This window comes from Amborella trichopoda, chromosome 12 (assembly GCF_054954075.1).
Source record: "Amborella trichopoda isolate Santa Cruz 75 chromosome 12, AtrichopodaSantaCruz75HAP2 v2.0, whole genome shotgun sequence".
Taxonomy (NCBI): Eukaryota; Viridiplantae; Streptophyta; class Magnoliopsida; order Amborellales; family Amborellaceae; genus Amborella; species Amborella trichopoda.
The window spans coordinates 21,865,828-21,884,079 of record NC_142347.1 but is presented as its reverse complement, the minus strand read 5'-3'; the positions used below and the strand labels follow the sequence as shown (position 1 = coordinate 21,884,079).

Below are 18,252 nucleotides of genomic sequence, written 5' to 3'. Positions count from 1 at the left end.
CTTAATTTTCTCTCTCAATTGCTACTTTATCTTGGTAACTTGAATTGGAGCTATCGTCCCTTATTACCCTTATACAGGGATATTGAGACCAGACAAGACCAGCTAGACAAGGTATCAGAGGCCCCACCAGTCTCGACCAACTAGGCTAGGAGCCAAGGACCCCACCAGTCAAAACGAGGGTCCCAAATTGGTGGGGCCATCGAACTAGAGAATTTCTAGTTCAAGACCTGTACTGGCCATGTCAACTGTTCAGACCAAACTGGCAAGGACCTGACGTTCCAATAATTCCATAAACAATTTTTTTTTTCATATTTCCAGCCTATCTTTTACTTAGTTTAGGCAATGTTTTTGGTAATTTCACCCATTCCAAATAGCATTTTAGTACAAACCAACATTTCCCTTGGTTTTAAGCTAAATAATGCGAGAGAAAAATTGACCATGACAACTTTTCTCTGAGAGAGAGAGAGAGAGAGAGAGAGAGAGAGAGAGATAGAGAGAGAGAGACTAAAATCATAGTTGTTGGGAGCTGGAGTGGGAATTGGACTGGGGATGGGTCCCTGGGATCAACCAATGGCTGAAGCTCCCTACCTTAGGAGCAACTGGTAAGATGTTAAGGGAGCGGCCTAGGAAAGGCTTGACATATGTACCATATGTATAAGAGCACTCACAGAGTGCCCTATATACTTAATATATGTATGTATACATGTATATATGTATATGTATGTATATGATTAATATATGCATGTATTATTTTATTTCATTTCATTGATTTCTCAAGGCACTTTAAACAATTGGAAAATGTGCAATCCACTTCTTAACATTATTCACACACACACAATGAAAACCCTATAGCATAAAAGTCGCATAAAAAGAGAAAAATGAGATTGCAGGCCCATGATAAGAACGCAAGCGCCCAAGTCCCAGCAGTGAACTGGGCAAGACAAGGTGATTTGCTACAATGAGAACCACCATGCTCTAGACAATCCAAGTAATTCCCCAGCTCGGGATCATCCAAGAATCAGGACCCCCTTAGGTCTTGAGTCGACTCAAGCGATTCCCAGTCAAGCTGGCATTTTTTAACCATTGATGTAAACCATGATCATATAAACGGAACACAAAATTAACGCGTTGTTAGCCAGAAATCATCAGAAGGCACAAAATTCAATACAAAATAAAATAAAATTATCAGGTTCAAAAATCAAAACCTTTTGAAACTCCCCATGGGATTGAAATCCCTTCTAACCACGATCTCACCCAATTTTTTGTGGGGCTGTAATCCCCAAACCACAGAGATCAAGATCCCTTTCAGCTAGGGATCGAGATTCCCATAAGATAGGGAATGAGATCCCTTGATAGGAGGAAGCCAGCTTTGGCTACGGCTCCATGATCATTGAGCGAAATTTCAATTGGGGATCTCGAACACCAACCAAGCTTCTCACATCTATGACCAAAATTGACCTTTTTACTTCTCTCTCTCTCTCTCTCTCTCTCTCTCTCTCTCTCTCTACCCTTCTTTTTACTAAAAACCCCTAAATCTCAAGCCATTTTCTAGCAAGCTTTGGGACATTTTGGGTAACATATTCAAGACTCCATCAGCCATCAAAGTCCAAGTAAGTATACTGCATTTATTTCTTGCTTTGATTTAGACAAGGAGAAGTTTCAAAACAAAAGGGACTTCAAAGGATTTGGGCAAAAAGGAAGGTCGTTTTAAAACATTGTAATGGTTATTTTTACAGATAAGATAGCAGGTTTAATGTAGTTATTTTATTTTATTTTTGAAATGTAGGTTTATTGTAGTTATTATGTTGGGTGAATAAGTACCTTTTGGTTGTGAAGCTGATAATCGTATATTTTTCTTTTTGGTTGTTCAGTTCAATGGAAATAAAGAAGTTGTCCATAGTTTGATTTTCGTGTGTTTCCGAAGTTCTTATTTCGATACGAACAATAAATAATTTTTTTGAGTTCATGCTTATCTACATTTTATTTCCAATATCTCCAAAGAATAATGTATGATGCAATTGTTGGGTTTTGTGGCTTTTAAAGACCTAGAAAGCTTGTAAAAATGATAATTTATAATAAAATATGCACTTTTGTGGGAGCATGTGTGTTGATTAATCATGGGTTGGGCAGTTTATGGCCATGGTTATGTCTAAAACCCCTTCCCTTGAGTATGTGGCACTACCGAAAAGGGTTTACAGTAGGTCATCCCTTGTTGAGGTCAGAAAGAATGATATTTATAGGCCAGGAGAACTATGTGGCCTCTTGTGTGTGGTTATAGGCCTGTTAGAGCAAAGGTCAAAGCCTCAACAACCTTCCGCATGAAATGTACACAAGACAACCGCATTACTAGGAAACGGTCCTAAAGAGGGACACATACATGTGCATAAAGAGAGCCCCCTCTGTGGTGGCAAGTGTTGGATTTGCTCTTAAAAAGGTGATTGAAATCCACATTCCATGATCATGGTTCCATTGTTTATTGTCCAACTTTGACAAGCCAATCATGAGCCTCTGCATCGAGACAGTGGATCATGAGTCTTTGTTGGGTTGGACAAGAAAGCAATAGTAGATTATGGCTATTGGGTAAAGTGGAGTGCCCTTATTGTTACTTATTTTGACCCATTGGTACCACTCTACTTCTAAAATACTTTATTTTCCGTATTTCAAATGTTTTTATGATTGTTTTACAATTTTTCAGAATATTAAAATTTATTTCTGTTGTGAAATCCTTCAAAAGGGCATATTTGCAATTTCTAAAATTTGGAAGGCCATATGTGGGGCCCATGATCCAATCCCACATGTGTGCCACCCATGGTGGGACATGGGCCATTGTGGGGGCCACTTAATGTCTCTTGGGTGGCACACCTCTTTCTTTTATTTATGTTACATTCTTGTTTTGTTAAAAGGTTATTTTAAGGGAATCTTTTAAATATTAAACGATCGTTTTAATTAAGCGTTCGATTTGACCAAAACTCCAATTCTTTTGACTTCCTACAGATTTTGGAAAGATATTAAGAAGTTTTGGATTGGTTATAACTTTAATTTAAATAGAATTTCGACTTAAGTCAAATTATTAGGGGATAAGGTCCCTAAAAATGCTCCCAAAATGAATGGCCTAGATTTATTCTCTCTCATCCCACAAATTGCCTAAGTTTTCTTTGGTCAAGCTGTAACATTGGATAGGCAATACCTAAGGAATGAATTCTAATTCAAATAGGAGAAGAAACTCTTTCTATTTAAACACCATTGAGGCCCCCTCTCTCTCAAGGCACATATTTCTCTCGCCTCCAAGCACCAAGTTTCTCTCTTTTTCATTAAAAATTCATTGTTCTCTCTCCCCCTTTCCAAAGAGGATCATGCCACCAAAATTTGATAAGACAAGGGTGGCACATTGAAACCCTAATTAGAGTTTTGCTATTTGGTGGAGAAAAAGGGGTATGCCTAGCCATATCAGGATTCTATGCCTTCAAGCCCCGCCCTAATTTGTTCCTAAGGGGTTCCTCCAAACCCTAGTTGGGTTTTCATGCTCTCTAAAACCCTAGAGTAAGAGATATTGTCAAAGTCTTCCCAGTAAATTTAATTATTTTTCAGTTTTATTTCACATTTTCTGTGAATTTCCAGGAATATATATTGTACTCAAAACTATAGTAGATGATTGTTTATTGCTCATGGATGGCTTTCATTTGCTTTGGCAGTAGAAGTAAAGATGCTAGGTTATATTTAGGGCTTTAAATTTAATTTACAGCAGTGTATAGTGGCCCATGTAAGTAGAATTCAGATACATAAAATAAAAGAAAAGAAAGTTTCTTTGAATTTAATACTTTGAGTTCCACATAGCCACTCCTTCCAGCAATAGGTTTATTTTAATGTTTATTTGGGAACTTTTGGTTGAATATTTGGAGTTTTCGGGTGAGTTCTAGCCTTTCAAAAATGAAAAGTAAGGGGCTCTTGTGCAGGTTTTGTAAACAATAAGGCCCTTACATTTAATGCTTTTATTATCCATTTATCCAATGAGTTCATCATTTATTCAAAGTTTTATTACGTATTACAAATTAGAGGTTTGTAATTGGTTCACATGTTCTTTTTATGTAGGAATGTCGCACTTGCACATGGTCGTGAATTCTTGGTTGAAGAATTTTTGCTGATTTGAGAATATGGTGATTGGCGGTTTATGCGGGTGTAATTGGTGGTGCTTCTGATGATGTGTTTGGGTGGCGAACTAGTGGTTAAAAAATGCCTTCATCTAGGCCTAACAATCTGAAATCAAACCCAAAATGAGGATAGGAAAATAGAATTTTGAATGGGGAAAACAAATGAGAATGTTTATATATATATAGGGCATACACTGGGTTAAAATGCATTCAGGTCACAAGTGTGGCAATGTGCCTTAAAAGTGCATGCCCATGTCATATGTGAAATGCAAAAGAGCATTCAACAATGAAAAGAAAAGGTGGCAAGAAATTACTCATGAGGTTAGGACTCCATACCATGCCCTAATGGACACATTTGATTTTAATGAAGAAGATGAGCCCCAGTTCACAACCACTGTAGACCAACCTTGGAGGAAAGGGAAAGAACCTAGTAGAAAAATTTGTTGAAATCCAATGAGGAGGAGACGTCGTCTTCCTCCACCTCCACATCCTGCCCCTGCTCGTCCTTCACCTCAAGCTCCTTTTCTCTCTAGGCACCCTCTTCCACATTCTGCCCCTGCTCGTCCTTCTCCTCCAACACCTTTTCTCTCCAGGCACCCCCCTTCTCGGTTTCCGGCTACTCCTTTTAACTGGAATCGCATTTACGACCTATACCCTAAATCACACTGCCATTCATACAAAGCATCTCCTAAAGATGTGCAGACACTAACTTCCAGCAACCCACAAAGAGTGTCACCAACCACAGAACCTGGGCCTCATGCATCTTTTTGGCAAGTTGTTACCCGCTTTTCGCCTTCCCTTCCTCCTGCCGGCCCTTCGGTTTGTCCTGAGGAGACTCTCTCTCCTCCCAAAAGCCATCCCTCGTTATGTCCCTTCTTCGTGTCCATCCCTCTTGAAGTGTCCTCTTTGCTTAAAGCTAAGTTCCAGTAAGCATTGGTAGGCACGTTCCGCCCTGCTCGTGATGATTTCAAAGGAATAGAAAAATGGGCACAAAATATTTGGAAGGACACCAATATTTCAGCTAGGCGCCTCTTAAGCGAAGACTACCTTTTCACTTTTTCATCACAAGCTCATGCCTGCCAGGTGTTGTAGGATTCCAACTCTGCGGTTTTCAAAGGGGCAACTATGCGCCTTCGTGCTTGGTCTCCCCAGCAAGGATCTTTTAGAAAGCAAAAAGTCTGGCTTACGCTTCATCATTTGCCACTCCATGCCTGGTCTCCTGCAACTTTTGGGAGAATAGCAGAGGCTTGTGGCAGTCTGATTTTGATTCGCTGGAAAGCTTTGGAAACACTTCCGCTTGGCTCCATTTTACTCTTTGTGGAGGTCCTGGACCCTAAAAGTATTCCACCATGCGTGTGGATAGAAGTGCAAAACCTGTTCTATCCGATTTCTTTGTCTTGGTCTGAGGCTTCCCCCGCCTCGGATAACCTGATTGATAGTCGTCTGCACTCATTGTCGGAGGCTTCCTCTCCCCATTCTTGGTTCTACGTTTCCAGGAAATCCGACAGAGCCAACCTGCGCCACCGCCAGAACCATCATGGCCAACCTCTTGGCCCGGGAGACAGTCGGCCATGCATTCCAGCTCGTCACCAGACTCCCCACTGGATACCACGTGGCATTCTCCCAACGCTCTCTGGAGACGGTGGAGTTAGTAAGTCGCCGCCGGCCTGCTTGGGGTCCACCCTCACAGGACCAATCCCCGATTGCGGTGTGGTTGGAGACATCTGTCACTTACCCTCGGGCCTCCCAGCTTCCTCGACCCATCGACCCGATAAGGAGGTTGTAGTGAACATAGATTACCAATCCTCTCCCGGGCCGTCGACCTTATTAAAGGACCAGTCTTCCTCGGTCGGGCTTTTGGATCCGGCCACGGTAGCTGACCCGACGCCCACGTCGAAGACCTTAACGGACGACTTTACACCTGACGTCCTGAACCCGATTCTCTGGCTATGCGGAGACAGCTGCCCACGTGTCCTAAGCCTTCATGAGGAGACAGCTGCCACCCCTTCACCGTCTTCCATCGCTTCGACAGCAGCCCAAGTCCCCTCGGATGACGCTCCTCACTCTTCCCAAGGTGCCCTCCCACCCCTTTCTTTGCCACCTGGCCTCTCGCTCAGTCACCTCCTGTCGCTACACCTACCGCCATCCCTCCATCTGTCCTTCCCCCTCGTGAAGGTCCACTTTGCCCTCTTAGCAACCCCACCCTCTCTCAGAGCTCACCTTCATCCACTAGCTAGGCCCCTCAAGCCTCCATCCTGACCTCTCCTCCCTGCTGGTTCTCTTCTTGCCATCCAGAGATAGTCTTCACCAAAGACGAGAGAGCCAGGCCCGCCCTTTCTCTCCACCCTGGGTTCCCCTCTATTCTATCCTTGACATTCGTGCCCCTCTTCTTCCACTCCTACAGTGACCGTTCGTTGTTTGCCTCTTTGCTGCTGATGGAACTGGACACTTCCCTTCTTCCATTTTGGAATCATCACCGTGCACTCCCTCCACCCATCTACCTCTGACCCAGCTTTTCTCTCTGATCTTCTCGGCCCCTTTTTTCCTCAGCCCTCTCTCCTTATTCCTCTTGGCAGGATAATGATTGTACTCTTCCCCTACCAAACCTCTCCTACTTCGCCTTTCGACCTTGGTCCCCAACCGTACCCTCATCACTACTTATCCTTCTACACCCCCCCTGTATAACTGCTGATCAACCCCTGCCCCAACCCCATTTTCCGTTTGGGCTCCTTCCCCCTTTACACACTTGACCCCCATACCGCCTGACGTCTCCCCTGAGCCCCCTTTTGTTTCACCACCTACTTTTGCATCCCCCCAGGGTACCCCAATCTCTAAGTATCCCGCTGCCCAGTCATCTGACCATAGCAATGGTGAACCAGTGTCCCAGCCGTCTGACCTTTATCCCCCTGTTCCCCCTGCCTTATCCTCCCACTTCACAGAACCTTCTTCGGTAGCTCTTGAGCCACTCCCCCCTACACCCTCCTCCTCCCATGCGGCAGATGGCAATCCAGAGAGAGTTGGTGCGGAAGATAACACCCGAGAAGCTGACAGAATGAAGGAGATCTACAGGGTAATGGGATTTGAACACCATGGACCTGAACGCCAGGCACATCGATTCTTGCTAGTGGACGCCCAAAGCAAGTTCAAGGTGAATTTCAAAGGACAACGAGAATTGTTGAACCTCCTTTCTTCTATTAATTACGACAAACAAGCAACTACAGTCAACCCTCTTTCCACCACCACACCTCCCCCACTCTAAGGCGGTCGCCCAGGACTGCCTCCACCCTTGCTTCTCCCCTTAACCAATGAAGATACTCTCTTGGAACATTAGAGGGTTGGGACAGAAGTCCAAAAGGGGCTCGGTGAGAGACTTTTCAGTAAAATTCTTCGCATCGATGCGTGCCCTGACAGAGACGAAATAGCTGGAGCCTACCCTGTAATCCATTCAAGACGTGTGGGGCAAAAGGCCGTGTCAATGGGAATCACTACCGGCAACAGGGGCTTCTGGCGGTATTTGGGTAGTTTGGAAGCCAACTGAGTTTAATCTCCTCTAGTCTCACATACAAGATTCTCGGTCACCGTCCTCTCCAGGGCAACAAATGGTTCGCTGCTTAAATTCTCCGCCATTTATGGGCTTAATTCAGCTTCCCTTCGCCCCCATCTCTGGTTTGAATTGGACTTCGTAGCAGCCTTACCCCACCTTGTGTGGTGCATGGGCGGTGATTTCTACATCACCCGATGATCCCATGAGAGAAACCTCAACACCAATATCTCCTAGGAAATGTTGGATTTCTCCGACTTCATTTCTAGACAAGAATTTTTAAACATTCCTATTCAAGGGAAGGCCTTTACCTGGTCCAACCATTCCGCTCAGTCTTCCCTGGCTAAACTTGGACCGCTTCCTTCTTTCCCTGAATTGGTAAGATGCTTTTCTTGATTCACACGCACTCACTTTGCCTAAACCCACCTCAGATCACTGTCCCATTCTCCTTGATACCCAGGCGATTTGTAGGGGGGACCAAAACCTTTTCGCTTTGAACTGACATGATTAGAAGAGCATTGCTTTCTGAGTCTCATCCCCAGTTGGTGGAATTCCTTCGCTTCTCAAATCTCGGGTAGAGTGGGATTCAAGTTACAAACCAAAATCCAGCTTCTCAAAAAGTCCTTGAAAACTTGGAGTCAATCTCGGCCAGGGAATTATTCTCAGGCTGGGGAAGTAGTGGTGGAGATTGGCCCCCAACCAAACCCTTTCTGGGCACAGGTTATTCGAAATAAATACAACATTCTGGATCACAAATGAGTGCCTGAAAGGGTCTCCCGCAGCAGGGCTTCAGGAGGTTGGAAATCCTTCGCCTCCTCTCTTGCTCAATTCAAGCAAGCACTTCGCTTCCATCCAAAACAAGGCAATAGAGTGCGCTTCTAGTCTGACCTTTGGATTGGACATGCTCCCCTCAAGGACCTATTTCCCACCCTTTTTCAACTTTCTTCCAACAAAGAGTCCACTATAGCAGATGAAATGGTCTTGGCATGGGGGCATAGAACTTGGAATCCTTCTTTTAAAAGAAATCTCTCCGAGGAGGAAACTTTAGATGAAATGGCCTTTTCAACCTTTCGGCTGCTCTTTACCCGGTGTTCTTACCTTCATCAGGGAATGATTCTTTGGTATGGACTATATCCCCATCTGGTAAGTTTTCAGTAGCCTCTTTCTATAAGAAACTTATCCAACCTCCTACATTTCCGTTAAATCCCACCTCTCCTCTATCCAAAGTTTGGAACACAATAGCTCCTCCAAAAGTCCAGACCTTCAATTGGATAGCAGGCTGTCAACGGGCTCTCACACTCGACCAGCTTCAAAAAAGAGGTCTGCCGCTCCCAAACAGATGTGTAATGTGCCCGATAGAGGAGTCAAATCCCCACCTCTTTCTACATTGCAGTGTGGCCTTTGAGCTTTGGACACTAATTCTCCACTTGTTTAGTCCCCATTGGGTCCTCCCACCTTCGGTTAAAGATCTATTCATTTATTACTCAGGTGGTCATTGAACCAAAGCAGGTAGAACCTTGTGGTGGGCAGCAATCGCTGCTACCGTATGGGTTTTATGGCTAGAAAGAAATGAGAAGGTCTTTCAAGGACACAAACATGATGTTTCAGCGCTATTTCAGAAGGTTACATCCCTTGTAACTTTTTGGCCTTCCACCCACAGCATCTTTGGTGGGATTCCTATGAGTTCTTTCCTCAGGCAATGGGAGAACATTATCCAATTCCAGCCCTTCAAGGTACAAAGACCTCACAACTGGTTGCCTCCTCCAGAAAATACCATAAAGCATACCTTCGATGGCTATTCTTTGGGAGTAGGGGGGTTTTCCATGATCACAATCGCAAAGTTCTCATGACATACTCAGAATATGTCGGACATGGAGACTCACAGTTTGCTGAAGCCTTGGCACTCCTAATGGGCCTAAAAATTTTTAATTCATCTTGGGGCTAATCCTTGGTGGTGGAAGGCGACGCTCAAAACATTTTATCATGGGCAGCAGGCACCACTACCCCCCCTTGGTACCTATCTAGGATATTTGACGAAATTTTCCACTTAAGCAGGGATACCAACGTCTGTTGGAGGCATATATGGCGGACGTCAAACGAGTTCGCTGACCTTCTGGCTAAAGACGGAGCACGGCAACAACCACACATGGAAGATAATGACTGGTCCATCTCCTTTTTTGCTCTAGACCACAAAGGTTTTCTAGGACACTAGATATTTTTTGCTGCTTCTTGTAAAAGGGCATGCTTACAAGCCCATTTTTTTGAGACCTCAATCTTTTGTATACCGCCACTTCAAAACAATATATTTTGTATAGGGTCAGTGAACCGATTTTTTGACTGAGATACCTGTCTCGTGGGTATTCTCGGTCCTCTCCTCCCTCAATCTATTGTATTCCTTCCTCTTTTCAAGTAATACAATGTTAACACTATCAAAAAAATAAAAAGGGAAAGAACCAAGCACCTATTATGAGACCTATGACAGACCTAGATACCAGGTGCATTAAGAGATTATTTCCCATCCACAACAATACCAAGTGTCCAGCAGCCGATAATTAAAAGTATTTTGCCTAGAGAGGAAGCAGTAGGAAGGTCACGGCCCAATCAATGTAAGATGCTGCCAAACCTTTTTATGCAGCAATTCCTATTACTTTCAGCCCATTTTGGATGCAGTGACATCTATAGGCACAGGGTACAATGCCCCTAGTTTCCATGATGCTAAAAGTTTATGTTGAAGACAAATGTGGAACAGATCGAAGGTCATACTACATGCAGATCAAGGCCAATTATGGATGCTCAATCAAGGATAATGGGTGGACTAAGAGAAGAGATCGAAACTGATCAACTTTTTGGCGTATTGTCACAAACGTATCATATTCTTAAAGTCAGTCAATGCCTCGGATAATGAGAAGAGAGGGGAGGCATTATTTCAATTATTTAAGGAGGCTCTTGATGATGTGGGGCCACGCAATGTGGCCCAATTCATAACAGACAATGCAGCCTGGTACTCCCTTAGGAATCAATTGCTGCAAGATCATTACCCATCATATTATGGACATTGTGTGTCAGTCATCACATAAATCTAACACATGAGAACTATGAGAAAATGGAGTTCGTCGCAGAAGGCAATGTTTCAAAAAGCGTTAGGCGGTGCCACGGCAGCCGGAGGGGTCCAGGCCGCCTAGTGCCTAGGCGGGTGCCCAGAACCTAGGCGGCCCAATACAAGAAAAAAAATGTCGCCATTGTCTAACAATATAAATATAATTGTATAACACATAAGAATTAGGGATTTAGGGCACATCAAACGTATACTACACAAGTCTACATAGCACACACTCATCCATACTCTATAACCATAAATCCATATCCAATTATCCATAGTCTGATAGTCCACACTACACACTCCACTCACTAACTTTGATTGCTCGATCTTCAGACTTCCACCTCTAAGACGTTTCCAAGGACTCAAAATCTTCCAAAAAACCCTCTGACAGATTGATAAAACATCCAAACCTAAATCTAATATCAATGGGTGACGCTTAGATCAATTTCTCATAAATTTGAGAAACCTTCAATCTTATGGAAATCACCAAAAACTAGTTTTTGGGGGGGTTTTCTCTCTAAAATAGGCTCTAATGGGTTTTAGAACCCACAATTTTTCCCCTTTAGTATTAAAAAATTTACCAAAAAATGCCCTCAATGAGGGGCATTTCCACCCCTGGGCGGGGGGCAGGCCTAGGGCAACCGCCCAGGGCTGGGCGCCCGCCTAGGTGGGTTCCTTGGCGCCTAGGGATATCCCGCCTAATTTGGCCGCCTAGGCCTGGGCGATGCGCCCAAGCCTTCTGGACCGCCTCAACAGCCGCCCAAGCGATTTGCTTTTTAAATCACTAGCAGAAGGTTTAAATGTTGTTAAAACGATTGGAAATTTCATCTACGGTCTTTCATTTATCCTCTGTCTAATGAGGAAGGACACAAATGGGAGAATCAGTGAGGCCTACAATTGTAAAGTTGGGAACTAATTTCCTCACATGTAAAAGGATGACTTGAGAGCCACAATCACCTTAATTGCTTGGTAAGATTCCATGGGGGAAAGAAAGAGAAGTGGAAAGACCATGGCAGCGATGATCTTGAGTAAGTAATTTTCGTTCATCATTGTCAATGCCGTTTGGAGTCATAGTGCCTTCGTGGCAATTGCAAATCGTGATACTAGGCTTGCCATGGGATATATTTGTGAGGTAATAGATAGAGCAAAGAAAGTCATTGGTCTAACTTTTACATACACAAAGTCAACGTAAAAGAATTTGGGATATTATTGATAGGGTATGGTATAAGTAGTCACATCACCCTGAACAAGCAACTACACAATGACTTGAAGAAAAGCTTTTCTACAAAAAACTCAATTTTCAACGCATGTAGAGAGCCCTTTAAAGGCTTGCATATGATGATTGAGATGCCGTATCCTGATTAGTATATGCACGTTAGAATTGGCAAGTAAATGAGCTTCTATAAAAAGGCTCAAGGAGATTGTGTACGAAAGATGGCAATAAACACTCATGATAACATTCCAGCTAACAGTGGTGATAGTATTAGCCCAGGAAGTTTATCCACTTCTAAGTTCAAACAGTGTTTTAAAATGAGGGATACGGTCCCCATACGCTGGCAGGGCCGATGCGGCATTGTGGCTCGATGCGGTCTGAATGTGTGAATCAGCCCAACGCGATCAATATATACAAAACATTTCTAAGAAATATCAAAAAATAGGTTAATGTATAAAAAAAGTATGATGGTAATTTATGTGATAGTAGGTATTTAATTTTTACTCATTAATTCCAAAAGTATCAGCTATCGGAGATTTTGTATCAACTATCTGCAGATAGACCATAGAAGATATTAGAAAGTAGAAACTAGAAATTTGAGACTAACTTTATAGAAGATCATAGAAGTTAGAAGGCAGTATCGATATCTTCTAGGCCCTTGAAATCCTCAATATGTTGTCAAATTTTCGCTCAAAATTCCTGAAATACCCAAAGATTCACCAAGACAAAATCGAAAGATTTTATCAAAAAACTTTGCTTTTTTGATCGATTAGATGGGAAATGGGAAAAAGCACAAAAGTTGTTCCCCCCCCCCCACCAAAAAAAAAAAAAAAACCCTTTCCCCCCCTTTATGGGGGCAAAAATACATAAAGATGCCTTTTCGATGGGTTTTTCTTCATCACACTGTTTAGGCGCATATGCAGTGCGATGCGCTATGCGGGGTATGTGGCCGCATATGCAATGTGATGAGGCGCATCTCACCCAAAGCGCATATGCGCTGTTTTGCTATGAGCCTCCTAGCGCATACCGCATATGCGGCCGCATTTTAAAGCAATGAGTTCAAAGCTTCCTTGCACCATCTAGTAAACAATTTCCAAAAAAAAAAAAAAAAAAACTTCATTGCACCATTTATTTAATTTATAGATTGATTTTATAGCATCAGTATCGTAAAATTTAATACAAATTATAATCTCCCATATTGTTTCTTGGAAAAGAAAAGAATAGGCACATATAATCTCTCATATTATTTTCTCTATTACTCAATTTCAGCTGAATGTTGGGATAGATTTGGTGATGTCTATGTCCAAAAAATCGTCCGCCTCGGTGTCCAGGAGGCCTCACTATCCCGCCTTTGGGTTATATGGACCTAGGCATAGCAGTAGGTGCCAGACGCCTAGCTCCTACCACCCGAGCGCCCACTCAAGGCCCTTTTAGGGAGACGAAAAATAGCTACACACCCAAAAGGGATTTTTAGTAATTTCCCCTGTTGAAAAGGGGGAAAATAGGCATTCGATACGAATCTTTTTGGAGACCAAAGAGGTTTGCAAAAGAGAGGTTTTGGCATCCCAAAGTAAACGATTGAAGTCAACTTCAATTGGGTTTGGAAGTAGCCGGTCCCCAAACATCCGAATGGACAATTGCAAAAGGAGTACTACTTCTATTACCACTTTAAGGATATGAATTTTTAACACGCCCTTGCTTCTTGGCTTTCGACCCTACGCTTGCTGGAGTCAAAGTCTTGCCTAGCTCTACTTTCTTTCTTATACCAGGAGATTGCACGGCCAAAAAGAAACTCCGAAGCGAAGCATGGGATCTGGATACCATCTTTTTTAGCATTAGGAGATGTCATTTGTAACCTTCAAAAGTTAGCCATCTGTGTCCTTCAAAAGTCAGCCATTTGTATCCTCAACCAAACTTCAAGTACAAGTGTTTGAGAGAGGAATTGAAGTGTATTACCACACATCCATATGGATAAGTGAAACAAGTTGGAGCATAAGAGGCTTAGGGCTCGTTTGGATCCTAGGGCAAACAAAACCATGTTTTGGATCATAATATGGTTATGCAAACCCTGGTTATTGAAAAACGACAGTTTGGATAGCCCGTAGATAATACCCAAGTTATGCAAATCCCTCGTTTGGATTATCTATCTGCATAACCTGGGTAGGTATGAAAACATTTTCTTGCAAAATATTTTCATGTAAAAATTACGTTACACATATTTGGTATGTAACTAATACATATAAAATGTTTTCATAGCTTAGTTGGTTAGAGCACCCGTTTAGTAAGCAGGAGGTCTTGAGTTCGAGTCTCAATAAAACCATGATGCACCCCTCCTACATCTCATTTAAGAGAATGGCTTGGGGCCTTGGTGGTAGTATTCCCGAGAGTATCATGGTGACGTCTCTGACACCATTCTCACGAAAGGGTAGGGGCCCAAATCCCCACTACCTTACAACTTCTAATTACCCAAAAAAAAAAACAAATACAGATAAAAAATTTTCCCATTGTAAAAAATTTAACTAAAATTTTAGAGAGAGAAACTCCACCAAATTTTAGAGAGAGACACTACCTGAAAAATTTAGAGAGAGAAACTATCTCAACATTTTTAAAGAGAAAACCTATCTAAAACTTCGAATTTGACAAAAAATAATTTAGGTAATTTCTTCTCTAAAAATTGATATAGTTTCACTATCTAAAGTTTCAAGATACTCTCTCTAAAACTTGAAATTTAATAATTTCTCTCTAAAATTTTTGAGATAGTTCTCTCTCAAAAAAGTTTCTGGTTGTTCTCTCTCTAAAACTTAAAATTTGAGATAGTCTCTCTCTAAAAAATTAAGTAGTTTCTCTCTAAAAAATTAAGTAGTTTCTCTCTAAAAAATTTAGGTAGTTTCTCTCTCTAAAATTTGATATAATTTTTCTTTCTAAAATTTTAAGATGCTCTATCTATCAAAAGCTTAAAATTTGAGATAATTTTCCTTTAAAATTTGTCAACGGCTTCTTTCTCTAAAAATTTAGGTATTTTCTCTCTCTAAAATTTTAAGATTCTTTCTAAAACTTGAAATTTACGATAATTTTGAGATAGTTTCTTTCCCTGAAATTTTTTAGATAATCGCCCTCTAAAATTTGATATAGTTTCTATCTCTAAAATTTTAAGATACTTTCTCTCTCTAAAGCTTGAAATTTTGAGATAGTTTCTCTCACTAAAAATTTTCTAATATTGCTTTCTTAAAAGTTTAGGTAGTTTCTCTCTCTAAAATTTGATATAGTTTAACTCTTTAAAATTTTATGATACCTTTTCTCTAAACTTGAAATTTTAAATAGTCTCTCTAAAAAATTTCACATAATTTCTCTATCTAAAATTTGATATAGTTTATCTCTAAAATTTTAAGATACGTTTTCTCTCTAAAACTCAAAATTTGAGATAGTTTCTCTCTCTAAAATTTTAAGATAGCTTCTCTCGCAAAAAATTTCAATTAGTTTCTCTCTAAAAATTTCAATTAGTTTCTCTCTCTAAAATTTGATATAGTTTCTCTTTCTAAATTTTAAGATACTTTCTCCATCTAAGACTTAAAATTTGAGATACTTTTTTTCTCTAAAGCTTTTGAGATAGTTTATCTCTCTAAAACTTTCAAGCAATTTCTCTCTCTAAAATTTGATTAGGTGTTCTCTCTAAAGTTTTATGATACTTTCTCTCTCTAAAAATTCAAATTTGATATAGTTCCACTGTCTAAAATTCTTGAACTAGTTTCTCTCTGGAAAAATTCAAGTAGTTTCTCTCTCTACAATATAATGTAGTTTCTCTCTCCAAAATTTTAAGATACTTTATCCATCTAAAATTTATAATTTGATATAATCTGCCTCTAAAAATTTTGAGAAGGGTTCTTTCTAAATTTTTTTAGGTAATTCTCTCTAAAATGTGATATAGTCTCACTAAAATTTTAAGATACTTTCTCTAAAACTTGAAATCCGATAGAGTTTCTCTCTCTAAAAAATTTGAGATAGTTTCTCTATCTAAAAAGTTTCAGTAGTTTCTCTCTAAAATTTGATATAGTTTTCTCTTTTCAAAATTTTAAGAGATTTTCTCTCTAAAACTTAAAATTTGAGGTGGTTTCTCTCTCTAATGTGTGTGGATATTTTGGCATAATTAATTATATTTAATAAAGTGGGCAGCTCCGGTGCGTGAAAATAGTATTATCATCAGTTGTATTATATTGTATTCCCCCTTTCACGCCTACACAAACCATGTTTTGGACAACCCAATTTTTTTGTTGATTTTGTGTACCCATGTTTTGACCCCCTTTCTTGGTTATAGAAAACATGGTTATGTATCCAAAAAAGTTGCCAAAAATGTTTTTATAGTAGATACCCTGAGTATACAAAACATGGTTTTGGATACCCTAGGATCCAAACTTAATGACTTAGCCTCGTGCAAAATAACCTGAGGTTGAGGCAAAGGTACTGATAAGTTGACAACAAATTCCAGTGAAGGGCTGTTATAGCATTTTTATGGTATCAGTGTATGAATAACCTAGTGAAATATTGTGAACTGGAGGACCATTTAAAGGCCTGCATGCCGGGACTCCTATGATTGAGACAAGATTGATGTCATTGAAGGCATGGAACATATTTGAGAATACTCGATGGAAATAGAGCCACCGGAAATAGAGCCACCACAAGAGGGTAACTTTTTAGTGCTTGATTTGGATTTCTTAAATCATTTTTTACTTATTCAAAAAAACTAGACTCTTATACAATTATGAATACGCTACGGTTTATCAATAATATCAAATCTTTCTCTTCGCTGGTGGGGATGAGGATCTAATGGGTTTCAATGGAGACAAAACCAATGATTATAATGAGGAAGATCGTAATTAAGTAGATGATGGAGAAGAAAAAAATAACATGAAGATCATGCATTATGTGATCCTTTTGAAGGCCATGTTTTTGTAACTTTGAATTTCTTTATGGTTTTGTGTCTTTGTGGAATGAGCATGTGAGACAATTATGTTATGGGCTTACGTATGGATATTGGATTCACTTTACTAATTTACTAGCTTAATTCCCCTTAATTCCATGTTTAATTGTTTATTGCTCAAAGAGTTAGTCTCTTAATCGAATGCTTCACATGACGTATTGTTATTTTGTAAATTTAGCTAACTTATAATTTCCATATTGTTCATATGAATTTTCTATTTTGCAATTTTAAAAAGTTCAGGTTGTTTTCTTTTTTCTCCATTTTCTCAATTTACTTTGTATTTTCTGAATTTTTTAATGATATTTAAAATTCGACCAATATGACTGGTGAACCAGTATGGTTCGACTAGCCCATCTGAACTAGTGCCTCCACCAATTCGATGGTTGTTCTGGTCTTGATAAAAATTCTCAGAACTGAATGATATAGGGTTATTTTAGGCTTGCTGACTTTTACTATGATTATATGAATGCCAATAATAGTTTTGTGGAATTCATGGACGAAACCACGTTCAAATTGATTAAAAATTTATTTTAAGAGTTTACCAAGTTACTACCAGAAAAAAACTCGCTATAGAGTTTTTCAAGCTTCAATTTCATTTCAAATTATTATATTTAAAAAATTTATAATTCAAAAAATAGAAGGAAAATCTAACTTTTATTTAAAAACTGTAAACAAGTGATCTTTCTACTTTAAAGTAACTCTCATATTACCCAAAAACATAAATTCAAATGGACTACACTTCAAGATGCAAACCAAGGAGAACGGACAAATTGAGACATATATCCAAGGGCCATAACACATGAGTATTTCACATTCCATAATGCTTTTCTATAACAAGTTTGACTTAGTTGTATGATGTTCAAAAATATTTGTAGTTCTAAAATCTTGTTAAACTCTAATTCAACCTTTTTTTAAGCAAATAAGACGTACTCATTAGAATAATTTCTTTATCGGCATTCCTAATCTGCGATATAATTTTCTAAATAAATAATTATGACCAAGGCATGAAATAGAAAATGCAATGCTCGAATAAAAAACAACAAAAATTACAAGCACAAGGAACAAATACATAGTCCAAACCTTTGGAATCGAGAAATGAATGTCAAGTTTCCTCCTCCGTAATGGCTTATTTTGGAGTGCACGCATAGCCGTCCGAGCAGAGCGGATGTCATAGTAGGAAATCATCACAAATCCCCTATGTTTGCATGCAGTATAAAGGGTCCTGATGGCACCATATGCCTACAAAAAGGATAAAACTCTATCAATAATGACTGG

The 18,252-nt window shown here is 40.2% G+C and overlaps 1 protein-coding gene across 1 annotated transcript in view; it reads right to left on the bottom strand.

Annotated features, from left to right (window-relative positions):
- ML5 (MEI2-like protein 5) overlaps positions 1-18,252 on the bottom strand; it is a 37,500-nt gene that overhangs the window by 11,154 nt on the left and 8,094 nt on the right. Inside the window, exon 2 of the mRNA XM_011622332.3 lies at positions 18,058-18,216. Within this exon, the coding sequence (XP_011620634.2) occupies positions 18,058-18,162 (105 nt within the window). The 5' untranslated portion in view covers positions 18,163-18,216. The remainder of the gene's footprint in view (positions 1-18,057; positions 18,217-18,252) is intronic.